Raw genomic sequence first — 24,986 nt, 5'->3', positions numbered from 1 at the left:
TCCATCATTGCAACATTGCTTTCCATCATCAGATGGCAACAACAAGGAATTAAGTTCTTCAACATTCTCAACATTGCATCCATCATCAGATGCAACACAGGAATTAAGTTCTTCAACATTAACATCAGTCCAGCCATCGTCACATGCAGCAGTGAAATTAACTTCTTCAACATTCTCATCTTTGCAGCAATCATCAGATGCAGCAGTGAAATTAAGTTCTTCAACATTCTCATCATTGCAGCCATCATCAGATGCAACACTGGAATTAAGTTCTGGAACAATCACATCATTGCAGCCATCATCACTTGCAGCAGTGAAATTAAGTTCTTCAACATTCTCATCTTTGCTGCAAACAGCAGATGCAACACTGGAATTAAGTTCTGGAACATTCTCATCATTGTTGCTATCATCAGATGCACAAGTTAAATCAAATCCTTCAACAATCTCATCATTGCAGCCATCATCACATGCAGCAGTGAAATTAAGTTCTTCAACTTTCTCATCTTTGCTGCAAACAGCAGATACAACAGTGAAATTAAGTTATTCAACATTCTCAACATTGCAGCCATCATCAGATGCAGCAGTGAAATTAAGTTCTTCAACATTCTCAACATTTCTGTCATCATCAGATTCAACAGTGAAATTAAGTTCTTCAACATTCTCATCTTTGCTGCAAACAGCAGATGCAACACTGGAATTAAGTTCTACAACATTCTCAACATTGCAGCCGTCATCAGATGCAACACTGGAATTAAGTTCTGGAACATTCACATCATTGCAGCCATCATCACATGCAGCAGTGAAATTAAGTTCTTCATCATTCTCATTTTTGCTGCAAACAGCAGATGCAACAGTGAAATTAAGTTCTTCCACATTCTCTTCTTTGCCGCTAACAGCAGATGCAACGCTGAAATTAACTTCAGAAACATTCTCCTCATTGCCGTCATCATCAGATTTAGATGTTAACTTATTTACGACATTGTCGGGATCATTAGATCCAGAAGTGAAATTAATTGCTTTAATATCGTCATCATTGTTGCAACTTTCAGAAGTGGAATTGACTTCATCAAAATCACCGGCATTATTCAAGGAAGATTTTATATCGAATACATATTCATCATCTTTCGAATACGAATTGTCAGCACACCCAGAGTCATCAATCTTTGATACACCATCCTCGTATGATAATAGAGTTATATCATCAGAAAGTTCAATGCCAACAACAGAAAAGCCATGCACTGAAGTGATATTAACGGGAAGTCATTTGCCGAAAAAACTATCCTCCTCATTGAGTGGGACATATTTATCAGATTCGTTGTCATATACTTCAAGCGGGTTGAGGGAGAACGCTTCACATATTTCATCGTCTTCAACAATTCCTCTAGTATCATCGATGCCTGTGACTGAAATGCATTTCATCTCAAGTTATTCTGTTTCTCTTTTTCCAACAACAATTTCAAAACAGCTACAAAAACCACGTACCGAACGAATTACATCACGCTCATTGGATATCTCAGAGACAATTAATGGGACAGGTTTTAAATCAGACTTAGAATCAAAAATATTTAGAGTGTCATCTTTTATAACAAACCCGAACGAAATGCCTTCGTCGCTTCATTTATTTGGAACTGTTCAGAATCAAACTGAAGATTTATTTAACTCGGAAACACCAACATCCATTCGATCATCGTCTTTATCGACAAGACTTAAACCATCACTATCTAAATTAGATACTGAAACCGTTGAAGTCTCTTCAACTTATAACTTTGAAACTTTCTCTTTATCAACAACGCCAAACCAATATTTCACAAAAGAACCTTCGTCAACAGTTTCAGAAGAAACAGATGATCCACAAATAACAACAGATACTCTGGTTTCTATGACAAGAAAAGATGAACGGACATTCAAATCAGATTTATCGTATACATCATTAGTGTTATTGTCTTCTAAAGTATCTGAAACAAGTTCTTCAATATATACTTCGTCAAGCTTAACATCTGAAATAACGTCTGCATTATCACAAGGAATGAATAGTTTAACGTCAACTCCATCATTGATTGTACATACGGAAGATTTGCACCTACCAGATTCTAGGGTTCAAATAGGAATATCACCTTCTAAGACAGTTGAAATAGATATAGAAGATCAAATGTCAAAACAATCAATCATACCTTCAAGCAGAACATTGTCATCCCACAGATTTCAAGAGACAACTCCTTTGCCGTCCTTGAGATATCAGTTATCCGTCAGCGTGACATCAGAGTTAACTTTAACCTCATCTTCTGTTGGAAATGAAGATTCATTTTCTTCTACGAAAAGTAAAGATGTCTTACAGGTGTCATTATCAACACGTGATCAATTATTGGCGACAACTTCTACTGCATCATCGTCTATATTGCCATTAACAGTGATAGAAACATCCACTAGTATATTACCAAGAAATATTGACAAGGATTTGCTTTTAACCGTTGGTATAATTGTGAAGACTTCGGTCAACATTGACAGTCACGCAGTTAACATTCAAATTAAAGAAGGTATACACATATTGAACAATAAATAGCAATGTCTTTCTTCATGTCGATTAGGTATCGTTAGATATATGTATAAAGTTATAATCATTAAAAAAAACGAAAGGTCTTTAATTCGCACTTATCTAATAAATTACTTTACCACAATATCAGTTTAAGATGTAAGATGATTAAAATCTAGTACAAAAGTTGTATTATTTACGTTTCAATAAAACTGATATAATAAATGTAAGAATCACTTATTATTATTATTATTATTTAATATTTGACATTGTGTGGCATTTTAGGTCTTAAAAGATGCTTCATCGAAGGTGGCCTCAAAGCTGACAAAGATAGTTACAGAAAGAAAAGAGCCAATGCTGATGCTAACGTAACAGTTGAGGTTTATACCTTAATATATATTTTACTCAACATTATTTCCAAAAAAAAGTCATCATTTAACTTCCACCCGATTATTCGTGGAGCGAAGTGGGCGTCCCTTGCCAAGTGGTTAAGATCGTCGACTTCAAACCATTTGCCCCTCACCGCTTTGGGTTCGAATCCCGACAGGGGCTTTGGATTCTTTCATGTAGGAAGCTATCTGGCTAGCTTAACGTCGGTGGTTCTACTCAAGTACCCATGTGTGCCTGAAATAATGCGCGCAGGGGCACCTGGTGGTCTTCATCCACCAGTAAAGCTGGAATGTCACCATATGACCTACTTTGTTTTGGTGCGACGTAAAACCCAACCAAAACAATCATGGAGCGTTCGATATATAAGTGAAAGTTTTCAATAGCACTATAATGTTAAAATTTGCAAGTGTTCTGTATTGTAAGATTACAAATGTGTTTAGTTATGTCATATTAACTGAAAAATCTTTGTCTGTACAGATTTTTGGTATGGAACGAAAGGAATCTGAACCTTCTCACGTTGATGTGGATTTCTATGTACTTGTGGATGGAATTATTCAATCCCCGGCTGAAATTGTAGTCATATTTTCTAGACTCACAATAGCTGAAACTAGTGCTTATATGACATTTCCGGTAAGACCATTTGCAGGTGTGAAAACCATTTTCACATTCAAATAAAACTTTAAAAAAACAATTTCTTGAAAGGAAAACAACCTCTTCAAATAAATGAGATCTTAATGTTTTAAGTTAAGATTTTCTTACATATTGTTTTCCTCTGTTTGGAAAAAAGCAAAGATTTCAAATGTCACATATAACCTAAGCAGAAAATATGTTTGCATCATAATCATTTGTATTTCTGCAGGTAATTTCGTCAGTTAAACTCTTGTCTAGAAATGTGTTACAAACCCCCACCGATGTCGCCGCTGACTCAAATATTTCACTGGTTACCATTTTTCTTATCGGTGCTCCAACAATATGTGCTTTTATCGCAACTGTATTACTGATAAGTGTATATTGTCGCAAGGGGGACAACTCGTTTAGAAAAGTGAGTATGTTTTCGCTTTTGCTTCTCCAAGTTGCCTTTCTGAACAAAAAATTGACTACATAATAATGATAAGGCTGTTTTACCTAAACAGCTATGAAGATATCAATAGATGTTACCTTTTTTTGAAAGGTTAACCTACCAGACTCTGTCATATTGATTATCCTTTGTTATTGTGATGCTAAACTGTCAATAGTATGAGTAAGTTTTCAGAGTTTACTTAAAATAACTAACAATTATCTAGTTTGTTTTTTTGTAACAAGAAACAGAGATAAGTAATGATGGCAATAAGCTAGAACCCTACGATCATTTTAAAGAAAACAATGTTTTCAATTTAAAATGGCGTATTAATATTCTGACGTGCAATGGGTGGGTATACGAGGACATGTGATATATGTTGATACAATGATGCGATGTATCGACACATATTTAAAGCATAACAAATTTGCACACACAAAAAGTGAAACACTTTTATCTTTTGATAGAATTGGTCTTCATTACATGACGCGGATCTTAAAGTTGACATAGAGAAAGGCGAAGTTGTGTCAGCTTCTGTTAGCAGAAATAAAAACATTCCCGACTTTAGTTTTGACAATGGTAAAGATTTCGGCTCAGATTGGACACACATCAAACCATTTCTTCACAGCAGAAAAGAATTTCAGAAGAAAGAACAATCTTTTAAACGATCTCTGTCGGATATGTTTTCAACGTCAAAACGATTGGATCGGCTGCGTAACCTCGGCTTCCATGTATCAGAAGTCAGAAAACCTGACCAGCCTCAGTCAAAAGAAATAAGAGAAGTAACACCAAATGCTACACATGAATTAAAAATATCTAGAGAAGAATATCTTGTTGATGCAATTGATGCATTAAATGTTATAAATGATTTAGATAAAGCAACTGACAGCAGTCGTGTTACATGTTCAGTAGAACCGTTACGCGAGGTAATCGAACAACGCGGGTATAATGACCTAACAAATGAATCAGATAGAAGAACTCGTAGTGTGGCGTTTCAACCGAAAGTTAGGAATAGCAGTTCAAGTACCGCTGAATTTTATCCCAATATAAGACCACCTAGTAATGACTCTCTTGTGGACATTAGCACAGCTATTGAGAGGCTTAGTTTATCAATCAAGTGATTCCCTACAGTGACAAGAACATTCAAAACAAAACACTCCTCAACATCTAAGAAAATATTTTCAAACAAAGAGGAAAAAACTGAAACGCCGCAAGAAAGTAAAACCTGATTGTTTTATTCAAAATGTAAATAATTCTCAGCTGAGAAATCATTTATTTGAATCTGTCCAAATCAATCGCCTAATTCTAGGCCAAGGTTCCAAGCATACCTGTGGAAGGCTATTGCAATAAAATTATGTTTGAGGGCCATTTATACGTCATTGACTCTAGCAAAGAGCCTTTGGCAGTGAATTAATTTTATAGAGGTGATATAGAAGATGAAGTGTTTTTCACGGACAGTTTTCCACTTCACAATCCTAATGGAAAAGGTGGTAAAGCAATGATTCCAAAAAGCATTCCAGCTTCACCAGAAACTGCCCATAGCTTAGCGGCATCGCGTTATAAACGTGATCAAATGAATTATTCACAAAAACGAAATAAATCTATAAATAAAAAAGAAGTTGTCTCCAGAAATAACTGTGATATTATTAGAAATCCTTTAGAGGTTAAAAATGCGGATACGGTAAAACTTGAAGACAATGAAGGGAGCAATTTGTGTCAGTCAAATAATTCCAGTTTCCAAGGGTCGTTTCTTCAGGATTATGTAAAGCACTGGTCAGATGATCCGTTTGTTCTAAATACATGGTAAATGTTAATTTGAGCATATATATTATTTCTAACATCTCATATTCAATGTTGTAAAGATATCGGTTTTCCTTATTTGATGTTCTATTTGCGTTATATTTATGGCATGCTCTTTATTCCTTATAACAGTGGACATGTTAAACATTAGTTCAATAATGATACAGCAATGTTAAAATGTCTTTGCATTTAAAAAATAAAAATATAGGCTAAACATTATAAAATTTTCAGGAAATAAACAGCTTAAACAAGTTCCAGGGCATTATCATTCCAAAGAACTATTTATATCTCTATATATTGTATGTATATGCATAAATGATTTGTATTGTGAAAAAAATAATCTGAAAAAAAACTACTTAAGGAAATTTCAGATTGAGCATACTGTTACAAAATATGTGTGCCAAGTTTGATCAGTATTGCAGCTTTTTTTTTATAGTTTCATAGCAGTTTGAACTTGTTACAGGAGGCTTTTCAATAAAAAAACATTTTTCACAATATGCTCATGCAGTTATAGGTTAACTTATAAATCATGTTTAAAATAATCATCCGTGTAACTTTTTTAAAGTTGATTTTACATGAAATTATCTCTGCTTTGAGATACATTCTTATCAAAAGGGTCAACTAATTTCATGTTTAAGGCATCGCTTTGTAAACGTGATCAAATGAAATATTCTATTCAAAAAAAAAAGCCGAACTAAATCTATTCCAATAAAAAAGAAGTTGTCCCTTTAGAAACAACTCTTCATCTCCTTTCTTTCGCTCTCATTTTATCATCTTTTGGATTAAATTTTCGCGCACCCTGCTCGGTAATTGATTGTTGACATAATCGCCATATAAACAAGGTAGAGCTGTGATATATTTTTCTTATTTGAAAACTATATTTCTGTTGGAAATAATATGATTGATATTACCCCAGCAGTTTATTTGTTATTTTACGAATGTGTTTATTATTTTGTCATTATTAATTATTATCAAAATAACCTACCAGAAATATAAATATAGAACACCGGACGCCCATTTTTTAACATTTGCAACTTTCGGTTTCAACTATTCTTGCTTCCAAAACTTTGATAAGCCGCTTTTTTAAACATTTTTTGTTTTTCATCTTCTAATGCCGGCAATTTAAGTTTATGTATTAGGACCCGTTACGAACAGAATGACATACGTTGGAATTTAGCCTTAAATTTGTCATTTTCCAAATACCCTTTGTCCCAATTAATTCTTTGTACATTTTTTGCAATTTTAAAACAATTTTTCAATATCTTCATATACCATTTAAAGTATCAATATATAAATACTGTCATTGAAATTGCCTATTTAACTGCGCCGACTACATGACATTTAGGAGCTACGCGAGACTTTGTATGACGTCACTTGCGGGAACTGATTAGAGTCATGTTCTATATTTAGAACATCTTTGTTGACATGATTTCAATATTAATAATTCAAAATAATGTTTTTATTTATTTTCTCTTATTTTTATTACTTAAATAAAATTATACTGAATACAAAAGTCTGTACATGTGTAAATCAGTCTTTGTCATCAGTTACAGCCATGCAGAAAGATCTTGGCTGGCGTTCTCTCGAGCATCGCAGACTAGACTTTTAGACTTATTATGTTTTTTAAAGTTTACCATAATCTAAGGTCGCGGCACGAAATACCCAATATACCCCCAAATTTATAGCAATTATTTATTTTTGTTTGTATAAAATATAAGGGTTATAAATGAGAATTAGATAAATATTTTATTAAATATATATTGACCTTAGGCTTGCTATTAATTTTTCATTCATTCCGTTAAATGGACAGTTACGATTGTTGGTAGAAAATAAAGTTGTGACATTTGCTAATCCTTAGTACACCATGGTTCTTTATGAATTGTACTTGCAATTTTAAATTTCAAGATATTATATTTTGGTTGTCTACACTTACATTTTTAAGTGTGTAATTTTGTTGTTTTAAAATTCATATCTTATACAAGTGTGCCTGTTATTTAAAGAAGTAAAAGAATAATGGTGTCTATAGACTGGTTTTGTTGTCAAAAACACCAATGATAGGGAAATGATACATGTATTTGGGTATGGTTTTGATTATATCTTAGTGGGAAAAAATTGTAATATTGTATTCATATAAAAAAAGCACTTTTTTAGGATTAAAACATTTATTTTTTAGTTATAATTTTGGGCAAATATTTGGGTTTATTTAGGCAATATTTGGGTATATTTGGGGCAATATTTGGGGGTTATTATTTGGGTGTATTTGCGGGTATTTTCGTGCTGCCCAATCTGTAGCCATTTAGCCTTCCCCACCTTTACATTAAAACCTCCATCCTAGGCAACTTACTAGACATATGCACCCCCTTCTCTCTTAGGGAAAATACAGGTTACATCAGACTACCATATAGTTCTCTTCTTTCCCCCACTGTATCACCACTTTGGGGAACCAGCTTCCCAAGGAACATTTTCACCCCTGCCTGATCTAGATCCAACCAAACACCAGTCCCCCTTAAGATACATGTATTAGTTGACTTGTTGTGGTTTTTACTTTTTAAATCTTACTTTCACCCTTACTAATAAAAATATTTTAACAATGACTAGAAGTTTTCAAAGTCTCTCACTGTCCTGATCATGTTTCATTTTCAGGTTTTTACTTTCTCTCACACCTTTACAAACTACACCCGACGCGCCACAATTTTTCCTGCCTATAACACTTCGCGAGAGGATTTTTGGCAGTAACTCAGAGATAGATAGATTTAGTAAATCACCTTTTTCAATATCTTTAAAAAAAGTGATTTATAAAAGATGGAAGCACATAGGTTCTGCTTTCTTAACCATCCGCGCAAATTAACCCATTATGGTCAATTTCGTAATCAAGTGGTCAAACATTTTGGCAATATGGCGGCCAAGTGCTGATTTTTACCAGTCGGAAACTATTAGGTAGTTTATGTTAGTAATAAGATTTTTATATGCCCATCCTTGGCTTATTAACAGTTTACACATAGTTCTACTAAGGTATGCTTCACTTTACTTCATTTTTTTTTTTTTTTTTTTTTTTTTTTTTTTTGAGGCCCACAACTGGGTAACCCCGTTTATTTACCCCGTAATAGGTATGAGAGGGTCGGGGTCATCCCTCTGATACCTTACATGATATATACATAATATTTAATCATCATCTATATAAATAATATTTTATATAATTATAATATACATTATATTTCAAACATTCAATCAATTTTCATATAATATGGTATAACATTATGTATGATAATATATTATGCAAACAGCTTCAAAACCCAAACAAAGAATATTTGGTTTGGGGTAAATTGATTTAGTGTAGCCTATTAGTTTATTAAAGTTCTTACAATTTGCCATCCTTCATTTACATGTTTGGTCAAATTTGTATTTTTGTAAAATTCCACGCCAATTTAAGACTATTTCTAAAACCAGGTATTGTAGGGTAACACGATTTTTCTCTTTGACAAATAAATATATCTTTTCAATTCTAAAAACAAAATATCATATTTAAAATCATTAACTTTCAGAAACCTAAAATAAATGATTTACAATTAAAATTATCATTCACAAATTATCTATCTTGTCTTTCAGATATTTGAAATAACAATTGAATTTTTGGACACTTCCCAAAATAAATGCAACAGAGTTTCCTCTTGGCATTGCAAAAAGTACACATTTTACTATTGACAATTTTCATTTGAATAAAAGTGAGTTTGTTGCGCTAAAGTTCTATGAAATTATTCTTGTCTGAAACCACTGAATATAGGAATCTTGGTACATTTAAATACATAACTATATATTTCAAATTTCAAACATTATATAAAATTTTGTAAAAAATGAGTTCCATTTTTCTTGACATTGTTGGTACATCTTGTTTTTAACTAGAATATCATAAAACATATTTCTTTTTTGATATTTTGTGTAATTAAAATAGGTTTTATAACAAACTCATAATAGGGTATTTGAACGTTAATAAAATCTTACAAATAGAAATGTTTAAGCTTTTGTGTATATAATAATATTGCTTTTTTCAAAACTATGATGATTTGTAAAAAAATTTACTTGTTTGTGTCACCTGCTCTAAGTAAGGAAATCTACAAAATCGCCTGGGGATTAATAATATCATTTAACAAATCTGATTCCTTTTTCATAAAAAAATTTTTGATATAAAAAAAGTATTCTATTTCCTGCTAACAAGTTTATGCATTGTTAAAACAATGGCATTTGTAACACTTTGTTCTAAACTGTCTATACAAAGTTTATCTGTAAAAAAAATATAAGCTTTTAAAAAACATCTATCCAAAAAGCATTTTTAATTTTTATCAAATTGTCAATTTACAAAACCAATTTACCCTGTGCTAAAACACTTTATCAATATTTGAATATAAGCCATCACTAGCTTATAACATTTACTGTTACTATTACTAACATATCTTTTAAACCATTTTATCTTTACCAGAATGTATATAACTATCAATATCAAATCCATATTTAGACCACCTTCCTGATATGTTTTAATAACTACTGATTGCTTTATCTTTGCTTTACCTTCCCATATAAATTTATAAAATAAGTCATTAAAGTGTTTTCAAAAATGCTGAATTAGGTGTTGGTAAACTTGTAAAGCAATGAGTGAATAAAGGAAGGAGTAATGACTTAACACAGTAATTTTTCCTATAGGTGTTAAACATTCTTTTTTTCCAGTATCCTATACTATTTTTAACTTTTTGAAGTTTTTTCATTAAATTTAACTCTATCATTTTTTTCTAAATCAACATTCAAATATCAAACCTAACAATTATTAAACTGTGTATCACCCCGATGTCAGTTTCCATTTTGTCTTAATAGATCTTGTACTGTATTTAAGAGAGCCTATCCAAATAACTTTAGTTTTATCAAAATTTACTTTCAATCCTGAAATTTCTGAAAAACGTGTTTAATAACTTTAAAACAGTATTAATGGAATTTTCTGATCCATCTAGCAAAAGTGAAGTATCATCAGGCAAATGTGTAATTTTATATTCTTCCCCATCTATATTTATACCTTTACATCCTTTACTTGTCTTATTTTTATTGCTAAAATCTCTGCACATTAAAATGAAGATATAAGTGTGAAATAGGATCGCCTTGTCTACAACCTCGTTTAACTTTTTGAAAAACTTTGATAAATATCCATTTAAAATAACACAAGTTTTCAGTATTATATAAAAATAAAGATATCCAATTTTTTAAACATAGGACCAAATTGAAAAAAGTTCTAGACATTTCTCTATAAATGAAATGATAACGTATCAAATGGCTTTTTTTCAAAATCTATCATCAATTACTAAACCTGGTATATCATTATCCTCAGTATATTTCATAATATCATACAATAATCGAGTGTTTCACCAATATATCTTTTTTTAACAAATCCTTGTCTGATCCTTTTGAAAAACTAAATATCTAAAAAGTTTAAGTCTATTTGCTATGGAACCTGAAGCTAATTTATAAACTACATTTAATAAAGTTATTTGGTCTCCAATTTTTTAAAAAATTGTTTTGGTTTTTTTTCTTTTGGAAATGCATGTTTATTGTTCCTAGCTTTTGATTTCTTTAAAAAAGAAATTAACAGTATAAGCAAAGTTTTATAGCTTTTACAAACAAAATGTCCAATTCTATTCCAAAATATTTAAAAAAATTTGCTGTTTAAATCCGTCACAACCTGGCTTTTAAAAGATTTCATTTTTCATTTAATAATCAGGTTTTTTAATGGTAGGCTAAAAGAAACTTCATCAATATGAAAGTAGACCTTTCAAGATTCCCAATGGCTTCATTTTGAGGACAACTTGGTACACATTACAATTTTCTAATTCCATAATTCAATCTTAGAAATTCTTCAGTTATATCAACATTTTATATAAAATTTTCAATAATAACTACATGTCTTTGTAAGAATATCCTTTTTTTATCATATTAAAGGATCCATCATCAAAAGTTCTAGAAAAGGAATAATTTTATCTGAACAATGTGTTTTTTCTAAGTTTAAAAAATAACTAGTAGGTTTTCTCCAGATTCAATCCATTGTGACCTTGACCTTATCATAGCACCTCTTATTTTTTCTATTTCTTAATTCAGTCAATTCATTCTGTAAGTGTAAAAGTTTGTCTTTATTTCAATTGTCAGTTTTGCTCTATAAGATTAATTTCTTCAATTAACTTTTTTTTTCATAAGTATTTTCTTTCTTTACCTTATAAAGAGCTCTGTAAGATATAGTTTTACCTCTTATTTCCATCAAGAAAGAGTTTCTAAAAAAAGTTCATTTCATTTATAAAAAAAATTTACCATCTTTGTTTTTTGGATCTAAAACATAGTCTATATTGGTATACTTTGGTTTAACAATATTGTAATTTACTTCATCTATTTTTTTTTTTTATAATATCAAGGAATTCAATGTCATATAACAGAGCATTATTTAAATTTCCATAAACCTTTTCCATGACTTACAGACTAAAACAAAAATCTAAATATATTATTGATATGGTCAGATTATAACTAATGTACAATATCACATTTTCGTACATACTGATTATAAAACTATTTGGATATAAGAAAAAAAATCTAGTCGACCTTGTTGTATAGGGTTGGTTCGTCTCACATGTATTATTTTTTTCATATTACCATGCAGTTCTCTAAAGGGATCAATGAGGGTCTTTTTCTTTAATAATACTTATTAAAAAAAATTTCTTGCCTTTACATTATTGTTTTTTGATTTATAGTTATAATAATCTAAGTCAGGATTTTGAACAAGGTTTGTAATCTCCACAAAATAATTAGAGAGTCATTATCATCAAAAGAATCTAAAGTATCAAAAATGTTTTTGAAGAAACTAGGACTGTAAGTAAGTACAATATGTACATGAACCCAGAGAAACACTTCTTAAAAATAACATAATGACCTCAAAAATATAAAAAAATGTGCTTGTATATAAAGAAAGAAATACCATTTTTGCCAATAAACAAGTAAACTTTACTTATGGAAGAAAAAACTTTTTGTAGAAGATTGGCATATGTTTATATGTTTCATCTAATTTTATATCAAAAATTGAAACATTCTTTTTCATTGTTATTTCTAAATGAATAACACATTCAATGAATGAAAACTATAGATAAGAGGATATCAAAGATTTTCTCATAAACGTGTGATTCATTCTCTTAGAGGTGTATAAAACAAACAATTTTTTCACTTGTTGTGGTATTCACAAGTAAACAAATGAAAAACAGAAACAAAATGTTTTATTCATAAACAATTTAACAAACTGAATTTTCTGTAAATTATATAGAACAGAGAATGTTTTATTTAGACTTTGTTATGCAAAAATAGATAAATAAAACAATTATAACATCATGTGATTTCATGGTAACATAAAGTGTAATATGAAACTTAGAGTAAAATATTAGACAAAAAATAATGTTATAAGTAATAAGTCAATATTTCTCTATCATAGCAGTAATAGAATTACTACTGGCAACCTCACAGGATATTGTATACCATATTTTACCCAGTGAGTCTAACCATCCAACTGAAAGTAAAACTCCCTCCCGATAAAGGCGGAGGGATAGATGTTAACCAGCAGCAGAACTAAATACTTACTGGACAGGTTTTTTTTGTAGATAGAGAAATTGGAATTCTTTACAGTATGATGACATTCAAAAGTGATACATGAATACACACAAATATCATATGATAATGAATCAAATAAAATTTTCTATTTAGAAAAGATGAAAATAAAAGTAAGTGTTTATTTCATCCATATTTCACTCACAAGTTTTATGAATATATAATTACCAGTTCAAAATAACAAGTACTTTATTTAAGATATAGACCATTTATTTAATAAATATACCTATTGCCAGATCAAAATAACAATTATTGTATTTAAAAAAATAGAAATTTTTTTACGTATAACGTATATTATACAAGAATTTATCACTTTACTTCATGGCATGTTCCATGAATTTATATGAGCGTGTCAGATTCCTGGCACGTTAATTGGCCTGTTTTCAGGGTTCACGTCATGTCATAGTATATAAATGGGTAAGCTGAAGACCTTAAGCTAGGATTCAACAATTTTTGTAATACTAGAATCTTGATCGAGATGTCTTGTTTACATGTAGCGTTCTAAAGTTAATGAGATAAACATGTCATTCCACATTTTTCAGTTTTGAGAGTTATCCTGATGGAAGTGAGTTTGCAGGACATGAGTTTGAGTCTTTAAACTTCAACAGAGACTACACAAGAAGTCCTTCCGGAGATTTACATTTTCAGCCAATATTTCCTGGTGAAGAAATCCAAGACAGCAATATGGCAGAAATGGTATGTGACTTTTTCAACTTCCAGTTTACACGAGATTTAATGTTTATTTGTTGTATATTGTGTACATATGTTTAATCTTAATATTATCTTAGATTGTTATGCTCATGTCCATTATCTTCCCGCCACTTATACATACTTGGAACATTCAGTGGTCATTAAACGATAGAACTAGCAACACGTGTCTGTGTTATATATTTCAAGTGCACGCTCTGTGTGCATATTAATTGATAGACCTATAATACAACATATTCAAAGACACTTGCGATTATGCGAGTTACTTTTTGTTATTGTTTTGCGCTTGTATACATGTTGTATGAATCATAGCTGAATTAATTTTGCAAATCCTTAAGTGTATGTCAAATTATATTTGGCATATTATTACAACCTGGTCACATGTCCTGAACATAAAACTTGTTTTCCACTGTTTTGATGTTTATTATTAAAGCTCACTAAGATATTGTAATATAGGTTGTTTTTTTTTCAAGGATTTTAGGAACATGATCCATACCCATGGAATTGGGAATTTCAGCGATGTTTTGTTAGAAAATTGGGAAAAAATGCATGATTGAAATTTTACAGTAATTAAATGAATGTAAAGAATCTTTGTCTAGGATTGCATCTTCAAAAATTTAAGCACTATAACAGTGAAGAAGCCTTTATTTTCAAAGATTTTAGAATTGGTTTAAACATATTTTTTTAAGCTTGATTGCAAAACAAGTTCTTGCAACTTATATTAATCACTTTCGAGTCAGCTTCTTGGAACCAACCAGTACCGGTGTCATACAAAGAAATATGGTCGTGACCCAAGTAGGGCTCGAACCCATGATTTTAGAATTGTTATTCTATATTTTTAATTTGTAACTTTCAATTAAGAATTTTCTATGGTTTGGGAAAATAATACACTTATGATTTTCAACTGATAGCAACATAATCTTATCCCTTTGATACCTAATTAAGCCCATGAATGATCCCAGGCACTGTATTTTGTGGCCTATTATCATTTTGTGCCAAGATTCAAACAAAATTCTTTAACATTTGTGCAATTTGCTTACAAAATCAGTTTATTTTCCCTGCATCCTTTTTCAAGTTAGAAAATGTGACCCCCTGAAGTAGGTACAGAGATCAATTAAATAGACTCAGTGCCTCCAATGTTTTATTTATTTATTTTAATTTTTTGGAGTTGCTTATAGCTTGTTAAGACATTAAGATATGCTTTGATAAACATATTAGTTAATGTGTAAAAAAGCTTTATGTTTAAGCAGATGAAGCAAGTCTGTTTGACTTGTGCCATACAGTGCCAGAATATTTATATGTTAAATAGAATGATGCTTGACAATCTAATATCAAAACTAGCAGCAATTCCCTGTTAAAGGTATAAAATATCTTAAAAAACAATTAGAATTTCAGGTTTAAAGCACAATATATTTGTTTAAGATTTAAGAAAGCACAATATATTTGTTTAAGATTTAAAAAAAATTTATATATGCATTTTATTGAAAGAACTTCTTGTCCTGTTTGGTACATGAACACATTTATATTTATAGAATATCTTGTGTAATATTGCATACTGTTGATCTATATGTAAATACCACAGGTGTTCAATGTCAACTGCGTTATTTTTCACTTAAAATTTGTTTTTACATTGGATATATGCTTTTTAATTAATTTCCTTTATTTCCAAAAAAAAAAAAAAAAAAAAAAAAAAAGATACTGGTCAGAGAGATAACTCCGACACATAGATAACTCCGACACTTGATAAATATAATTTTTATAACTTTGTTTTTCAACAAAAAAGCATATGGTCACCTAGTAGTATAGGAGCAGGACAGAATGTGATGATTTTTTGTAAGTTGGTAAACTTTTTAATATTTTTCAATTAACCGAAACTTTTCGTTGGCAAAAACTGCTTCAAAACGTTCTTTTTACTAAATTACAATGAGGCAGTTAGAAATGTATTGACCACAGGCCACTGACTTGGGAAATATTTTTGAAAACTTGTTTTTACATCAACAAAAAATAGATAAAACATATAAGATGTAAAAATAAATTGATGATGCTGATTTTCCTGTCATTTTTTACTTAAAAATTTTAGTGTCGACTTTATCTACTGTTGTGGGGTAAAAAGTCCATGTTTTGTATACCCCATTCAGGACCTTGAAGAAGTACCAATTCTCACTTTCATACATAATTTTTGTAGTGTAATGTGGTTCAATATTTAAAATATACAGGAAGATAATTAAGATATTACAAAAAGTATGTGATTTAGTGTCGGAGTTATCTCTCCAACCAGTACATATATATTTAGTATACAGTATATATGTATCATTGACCAATCAACGTGCGGAACACCTGTGGTATATATATATGTAACAAAGAAAATGTTTTTTGTGTAATCTTATATAAAAATAAAATCTAACAAAAATCAAGTGTAAATAATTGAATTCGGCATACATGAAACAACTTTATGTACAGGTTGTTACGGAAACATTCCCTGGAATGTATGAACATGTGACGAAGATGGGAAGAGTGGGCAAGAATCACCGAGATTTACACTCAGCTGGTCCGCAATTCCGGAAACTACCATTCCAAGACCAAACCTTTCCAATGACACAGACTTCGACTCCAGTGTCCACACCAACTCCTAGAAAAAGTGAGCCAGTGATCATAAAAGTAAGTATCAAACTTTTTAGGCATTTGACATTAAATTTTGTATAAGTTAAAAGTAAATATCTATAATATGTAATTGGGGTGTTTCTTTTTAGTTTTTTTGTAGCTAAGAAATACAATAATGGTTGTTTAACTTTGGTAATATGCATGATGTTATGAGTTCTTAGTTCTTCTGAGGGAAAAATGGTCAAAATTCATTGGTATATATTTATGTATAGATGTTGGTAGAATGTAATAATACTCATAATGAGCATTACAATATGCAAAAGCTAAAGGTGGTGAATTAACATATGAGCCGCGTCACGACAAAACCAACATAATGGGTTTGCAACCAGCATGGATCCAGACCAGCCTGCGCATCCACGCAGTCTGATCAGGATCCATGCTGTTCATTTACCAACTCTATTACAAGTAGAGAAACTGATAGCGAACAGCATGGATCCTGATCAGACTGCGCGTATGGTCTGGATCCATGCTGGTCCCATTATGTTGGTTTTGTCGTGACGCGGCTCATTTAGTACCAGATGATCAAGGCAATTTATATACAGTGTAACAACATTGGGAGAAACATAAGCCTGAGCTTTTCTATACTAATTTGAAAAATGTGTAATATTTTAATTTAGTTATGCAAAATTTATTTCAGAAATTGGCATTCTTGCATAAAAATTGACTGCAGGCAGGTATACATTAACATGCCAGCTAAATGCAATGACGTCTCCGATAATTTTATTATTATCAAAACATAAATGTCAAGTAACTTCACACGAGCATGTGGAAAACATGGCACAAACAATGGTTTCTTTTTAAGAAATATAGATAACAATGCAGATTTGTGCCAATTCTGTGGTACTTTTTATGCAAGAATTAGCCCGTATGTACCTATTTTCATGTATTAACATCTGTATAAGTTTTTGGACTTAATACATCCCTTGCCTTGTTTGTTTGAGCTTTAAATGTGTTCTCGTGATTTTGCAGATGCATTATGAAAAAAGGTGCATTTACCGTGCATTATTGACTATTTTGATTTTTTGTTATACAATTGTTTTATTGATATGAAAATTTAGGAATTTCAAAGGTTGCCATTCTTGCCACTTTACCCAAAAAAAGAGGTTATGAAAGATATTGGCATACAAACAGTTGGTTCCAGAAAGGCTGGTATCATAAATGGAAATGGAATCTACCCTAATGCAAAATATGTACCCAAAAGTGACAAGGGCACTGCTGAATATGAAAAAGATCAAACAGCAGGTCATACTGAGCATAAGAGACGTAAAAACAAGTGGGTGGAAGCTGTTGAAAATAAAGCTTGGAGGAGACAAGACTTTAATGGAGAGTACCAGAAGAAAAGAAACAGTCAGGATGAAGAAGAAAGTGGTAAAATTGGTAAGGCAAAGTATCTGTCTAAAAAGAAGATAGAAAACATTGATGAAAATGTAGATGAACGGTCAGACAAAAGCTTAAAGAAGAAGGATTATCCAGATATTGAGCCACAAATGAAACATAAGAAATATAAAAATAAGTGGGTCTCCATTGTTGAAAATAAAGGTTGGAGAAACAAAGGGAATGAAGATTTTGAAAAGTTAAAAAAAAATGAAATAAATAGAATGTATAATGAAGATAATCCTAATGAGAAGGTGGGTAAAGGTAAAAGTAGAAAGACAAGACGAGGAACAAGACAGATGGCTTATGAAGATAACATTGATGAAAGTATAGAAGGAGAAGATGATGATTTTGATCATTCTAATAAAAACCTGAATGAGTTGGACCCAGAGAGTCTTGTAAAACATAGGAAATATAAGAGCAAGTGGGCCTCAGTATTTGAAAATAAAGGTTGGAAGAACAAATGTGACATAGATGTTGAAAAAGTAAAAGAAAGAAAAAGAAGAATGGATAATGCCTCAGAAACCCCCAAAACTGAATATTCAACAGGAAAGAAAACATTTGATGACATAGATATGGAGGATAATAAGTGGCAGATAAATGTTTCTGATAATAAACCTAGAGATGAAAAGGACACACCTAAAGGTAAGGGCTCTGTCAATAGAAATGAAAAGGCTTCAAGGAATATCCATAGAATTGGAAGGAAGAATGCTGAAAAGCCAAAGCTTGAAAATGGATTTAAGCAAAAGAATGAAAGTGACTTCCCTAAAGGCAAAGGAAAAGGTTTTGAAGGACAAGAAGATGATGATAATGATGATGAAGAAATCACATCCCTAGGTTTCAGTTGTTTTGAAAATGGTAAAGAAGTGGCAAATACTGAACACGTTACTGGTAAGAAGACACTGTCTGGAGCTTCTAGCACTGAGACTGAAGATAATGAAGATAACAATGAAGAGATACCTGCATACAATGTAAAGAGAAGGCCTATAGCAAAGAGAAGGAAATCGGACAAAGAGGTTTAATTTGATTCTGCACATGCTACTGACATAAACAAGCTTAATGAGTAGGATCTTAGTTGATGATATACAAGTAAAATGCTGCTTCTTAATAACTAGGATGTTAGTTGTTAGTTGAAGATAAATAAGTGGTAAATTAGAAAACTGATGCTTCTTAGTGAATAGACTGTTAATTTGTTAGTTGATGAATACAAGTATAGTGTTGATTTAGATGAAATGCATTTTAATTTCTTTTCAAATGCAAATTAGAAACTTTTAATTTTAGAAACAGAATATGCTTTAGATCTTGATACTTTTGTAAATTGTCGTCAGGTATAAGTCAAATTTTTGTTGCAGATCAGTTTTTACCAGGACTGTAACATGTTATTTTACTATTTAGGACTGGTTTGTAATCAAGCTGGGCTTTTAATTAATTTTCTTTTGCAATTCAAAATCTGTAAATTCTGCTTTAAGTTTGATGAAGAAGATGACCTCTTTAAGTTTCCGGTAAACTTGTGCACTAGTTTTTTCTTAATCTGTTCTTATGTTGAACTGAATCAATTTTGTATTGTACCGTATTTCTTCTTGTAAATGCACCTAGATTTGTAGTGTGACACATTCAATGTCTTTGTAATAAAAGTGGGTAAAAGGGAACAAGTGGTGTTGCTGAGGACATGGGGGACACTTTGCTTTATGAAGACATCTTGTTTATTTAAGTTCATAAAAGACCATGAACTCCAGGAAAAAATCTGTCTGATGAGATCAAATATGAGTTAAAAAAAAATAGTCAAATGCAGAAAAAAATTTGAATGTAATATAATTATTGTAACCTGACTATTAGATAAATAGATAGAGTATATTCAAGTTTTTCTATAAATACAGGATTTATTTTTATCGATTCACATGAAAATAAATATTTGATGAGTGGTGGTAGCAACAAGTGAAATTTGATAATTTTCATACCATGAGATAAAATATTTATAGAAAAAACTTGAATTTTTTGTTTATTGTATACTGTTTTCTCTTTTTTGACCTTACAATTCAAAAGACTTCCCCTTTAATTTTGTGTAGTCAGCTGAATTTAGAACAAAAGAAGTCTGGCAAGATACTAGTGAAAACATGGAAAATATGTTTCACTGCAGCAGGGTCTTTCTTCCTTTTATTTGAAGGACCCTGACTGCAGTGAAAAATAAATTTTAATGTGAAAATATGGAAAGTTAAAACACGCATTTTATTTCATTATTTCTTAATATTTCATTATTATAAGTATATGGTAAATTGAAAATACTGAAATAGTTTACTTAATAGTTATGTATGTAACTGATTTTAATGTCAATTTTGTGCTAATTTATACATTAATCAAAATTTATTTGGTCCATTTTATAGAAACTATTACATAATAGTAGCTTTCTTATATTTTTTCATAGCAATTTACATTTTACTTTAACATATACTTGCTAATTGAAACTATGCTATGTAGAAATCAAAAAGTATACAGCTTTATGCATATTGTAATTTATATTATAATAGTATTGTTTACATAGAATTTTTTTTTTATAAAATCACTTAAGCACAGACACTCGCACATACATGCAGTCTGACAAGGCTGTATTTTTTTTTACTGTTGCCTAACATTTATTTTTCATTTTTACATCCCCAAAATCAATAATGGACAATCCCAAAAATGTAATCTGGGACAAGTCCATTTATGAAATACAGCTGGTAAAGACTTAATTATAATTAGTGAAAATTTGTTTGACTGTTTTCATTATGATCTCTTTCTTATTAATAAATAACGTAATTAAAACTCGTAATAAAAATTTCATTGTTAGCATAAATAATTATAGAAAATTAATTGGTCTTGAAAATTGATTAGAATTTGCAATATAATAATTGCCAAAGGCAATATTTTCTGTGAAATATTAGAATTTGCAATATAATAATTGCATTGCCAAAGACAATATTTTCTCTAATATTAATTTATTTCTTTTCTTTTTTTCCAGGAAATTGCTACATCTCAAAGGTAAGATTCATTATTAATTCAGACCAAAAATATTTATTTAAAAGTATATGTAAGAAATTTAAATTTATTGTTGTAGACCTTTGAACCTCAGTGGAGTTCCTTTAAAACTCAGGCTCAAAATTGATATTTTTAAATTTCATCATTGTTCATGTTATAAATAGGTTAATTTCTTAAAATGTAAATGATTAATAGAATTGAAATTTAAAAAATAAATTGATTTTGTTATAAATTTAATATTGTATGCATAGTTTTCATGAAAATTTGCTTTTAAAAGTTAATCCAAAATATTGTAAAGTTCAAATGTTAATTTTTTCTTGAGTGTTATCCAAATATTTAATCAATTCTAATTTTTTTTTTTATCAAAATGAGATGGTTTTGATGAAAAGTGGCAGTTTTAAATATTTCAAAGATTGGGCAAAATGTATCAAAGTGTTTATGCTTCTGCATCATATAGTAAACAAGTAATGTAAATTGATATTGGTCCTCTGGATACAAGTCAAATGGTTTAATTTTTACATGAATTTCTTAACTTACCTTAGCCTAGTTGCAGCAACAGTTCTACAAGTGCAGGCCAAGATTAGCCAGCACTTTAGAAGCGTCTGATCATCTTGTGCATTGTTCACTTTTCAATCAGTGCCTCTTTTGAAATTTTCCCTAAAAATGATGAATGAGTTTGTCCTGATTGAAAGATGGACAAGTCCATTTAAGATATTTAGCATGATACAATAGTTAAATGTTCTGATGAATAATCATTCTTTAAAAAATATTTTGAAAATCTTTACTCAAAATTAATTGGAAAAGGGAGACTACTTAGTGAAATTATTTAATGATTTGGTATCATGAGTTATCTTTCCTTCATGTTTTTCAGAAGCAGACCTCAAGCTGATATCACACCATTTGTAAGTACAGAAATTTTATAATAATTGTTACAGTTTATTACCATACCATAAAAATATTCAAGGATGATATTGTAAATTATTGGCAAGATATACAATTACTTATTTTAGCCATGGCTATTACAATACATGTACTTTTTTTAGCCATGGCCATGGCTTAATAGTTATGTTTGTAGAATGAATCATTTAACCATGTGGTTAAGTTTTTTATGTGAAATACATGTCACTGAATCCATCTAACCAGCAGAATGTCTACTGTGGTAGTGTTACAATGTAGTGATCTGGGTTAAAGCTGGAAATGACTTGTACAGTGATCTTGATTAAGACACTGATGCCCCAAAATTAGATTGAACAAAAAGCATTGTATGCTACTTCAAGAACCATAGTTGTTAATATTTTGATATTATAATTAATAAATATAAATAAATTTTACGGTTTTAATCAAACCGAGTCTGCAACATTTTCATTTTTGCATTTTGGACTTTCTAAAGGGGTTCTTATTTTCTCTATTTTCTAAGCAAAGAGTCATTATCTTATAGGAAAAATAAGTTTTCCCTTAGCTAACGTAAACAATATTTAATTGAACCTTTGAAGTGTTTTATGTTCCAGACTACTTGAAATTTTGAGACATTTGCATGAAAATAATTGTTTTTGATTTCATATAATTGAGTTTTAAAGGAATATTTGCATAGATAGTTAGTAATTTTGGTAGAGAATTGTTTTGAGACTTAGACATTTTATGAAATAAATGTTCCGTTTTCAGATTTTTTTTTTGTAAATTATTTTCAAAAATAGTAATTTAATTTCTTGTTTAGGCGGAACCTAAGTGCAAAATACAGACATTTTCCATTTCTGAAAGAATCAGTGGTTCTTAAAATACAAACTTCAAAGAAAAGATTTATAGGGTATAAAGCTATATGGCTCTGTCGTATTTCATGAAAAACTTGATTGAACAAAATACAATGTATGTTACTTCAGGAGTGGTAGTTGTTGATGTTGATAAGGTTTCTTACTAAAGAATTATTATCTTTGATTCACATGTTCTGGTTGTAGGCAAGAGATTGTGGATCTTGGTGACATATTTGTTACTCTGTGATGATCCTAGAGAAAATGTTTGTGTAAAAATATTCTGTCCTCCACAGCTGTTTCAAATAGAAGTGGGGAAGTTGTCAAATGCTGGAGGAAAAACAGACAAGTACCAACCAATTGCAATGACCTGAGCTGTTTTTTTTTTTTTGTGGGGGGGGGGGGGAGAAATAACTTGCTGGTTTATAAGTTTTTAAAAAAAATGATTTAAGAAGCTGTTTTTCACAGCAGAATGATGTTGTTTAAAATCACAGTCATGTTTTTTTGCTGAATTTGATAAAAACAAAACAAAAACAAAGAAAAGAAAAAGTTCATTTTTGATGGTTCATGACCGTTACATTTTGTATTCTGAACAGTCTTCAAAAGCATATTAATATCTTTATATTATTTACCACCCTGAAATCTTATTCCATATTTGTCCTAACTTTCTACATCTATATTTGTTTCAATCATTGCTATTTCTTTTACTCCCCTTTGCTCTTTAAATAACTGACTAGCTTTGATGCTTTGTTGTTGTTTGTTGTTGTTTTGTTATAACAAACATGATTAAGTCTCCTTTGTAATTTCTTTCTGTACAATATGCTCCATCCAGAGATCATGCTGATAATGTCTAAATTTATTTGTCAGATGAAAGGAAAGACAGAAAGACCATATCTGGTATTAATATGGAAAATTATTTTAAATTTAAGGCATGCTGCTTATGTTGGTAGTAGGATCCCCTACCAATAGGTCAGTCTTTGGTCAATAAACTCAGAAATACAGGTGAAAGGTTTTGCACCCTTAAAGAAAATTTTAATTTTTCAGAGAGAGTTGTTTTTACGCTGACATCCTGAAATTCTATAAAGACTTGTCTGGCTTCCATTTTTGGAACGGTTTCATTATTAATTTGGAGATGTCAGGATGAAAAATTTAAGTTATTCATACAAGAGTAAAGAGCCTGAATAGATATGCACACTGGCCTGGCTCTATACTGGTGGCAAAGGCTAATTTGTTTCTAGCAGTTTAAGGGTTAAATCTAAAGGGCGGCCCATCAACTGTTTCAAAAGGAGTGTATTCTAATTTAGAAATTTAGTTACGGTTAAAAAATGTAATGAAACATATTCTGGGGAGCAGTGGTTTGACAAGGACAAGGACATTGCAAATTTTCTTTACATTGCTTCACTTTGCCCAGGTGTAAATGCATGGGCACATGAATGGGAGATGATGATTCTGAGGTGCTGTTATATGGGAGATTGATAGATGGCTTCTAGCAACAGAATGAAAAGGGTGAAAGCTGTAAAGTCAGTGAACTGGTCATCAACTTTACAGTTTCAGCCTTACTTAAAGAAACACACTAAAAAGATTTGGTATAAAACAATGTAATATTTTCCCACCTTATTTATGGGTGAAGCCTTAGCCTCTTAATTTTTGGAAGAATTATGGCTTAAACTGTTGATAAAGCTGATGTCAGTTTGAATTTTTGGAGAGAACTGTATAATTGTAAAGATACTTTTTTATTTATAGGTATCTGTTATAAAATGTGAAAAATCGCTGATAAAATGCATAAACTTGCTTACTTTATACAATGTATTTTATTTGGATAATTAATACACTTTTAACCAATCTGAATCATCTGAGATCTGAAAAAGTTTCTCCTTTTATTCCTTAAGTTAAATTTTGCTGAGACAAAAAACTAAAAAGTAAGGAAGAATCAATTTGAATCAAAAAGATGTAATTTTCTGAATCACTTGGTGAAATTGTTGTTTTTTGTACATTAGGGTAATGAATGGTTTTATGTAAGATGATTTCAGAG

General features: G+C 30.6%; 2 protein-coding genes across 2 annotated transcripts; both read left to right on the top strand.

Moving 5' to 3' along the window:
* Positions 1 to 46: 46 nt before the first annotated feature.
* On the top strand, positions 47 to 5,206 carry LOC132759063 (uncharacterized; the record flags this gene model as incomplete). The annotated part of the gene is made up of 5 exons (XM_060750785.1): positions 47 to 2,534; positions 2,816 to 2,910; positions 3,398 to 3,550; positions 3,780 to 3,962; positions 4,445 to 5,206. Coding segments are annotated over 5 exons (3,573 nt in total), but the record flags the coding sequence as incomplete, so codon positions are not given.
* A 199-nt stretch (positions 5,207 to 5,405) lies between these two features.
* On the top strand, positions 5,406 to 23,328 carry LOC132759061 (uncharacterized). The gene is made up of 7 exons (XM_060750784.1): positions 5,406 to 5,780; positions 13,994 to 14,147; positions 16,620 to 16,817; positions 19,664 to 19,696; positions 21,193 to 21,212; positions 22,081 to 22,115; positions 23,162 to 23,328. The coding sequence occupies exons 1-7, from the start codon at positions 5,476 to 5,478 to the stop codon at positions 23,326 to 23,328; spliced, it is 912 nt and encodes a 303-aa protein (XP_060606767.1). The 5' UTR covers positions 5,406 to 5,475.
* Positions 23,329 to 24,986: the final 1,658 nt, after the last annotated feature.

The sequence above is a fragment of the Ruditapes philippinarum genome, unplaced genomic scaffold (assembly GCF_026571515.1).
Source record: "Ruditapes philippinarum isolate M1 unplaced genomic scaffold, ASM2657151v2 ctg7743_1_1_1_1, whole genome shotgun sequence".
Classification (NCBI taxonomy): domain Eukaryota; kingdom Metazoa; phylum Mollusca; class Bivalvia; order Venerida; family Veneridae; genus Ruditapes; species Ruditapes philippinarum.
Note: the sequence above shows the minus strand (reverse complement) of the source record. Positions and strands in the feature narration are given on the sequence as shown.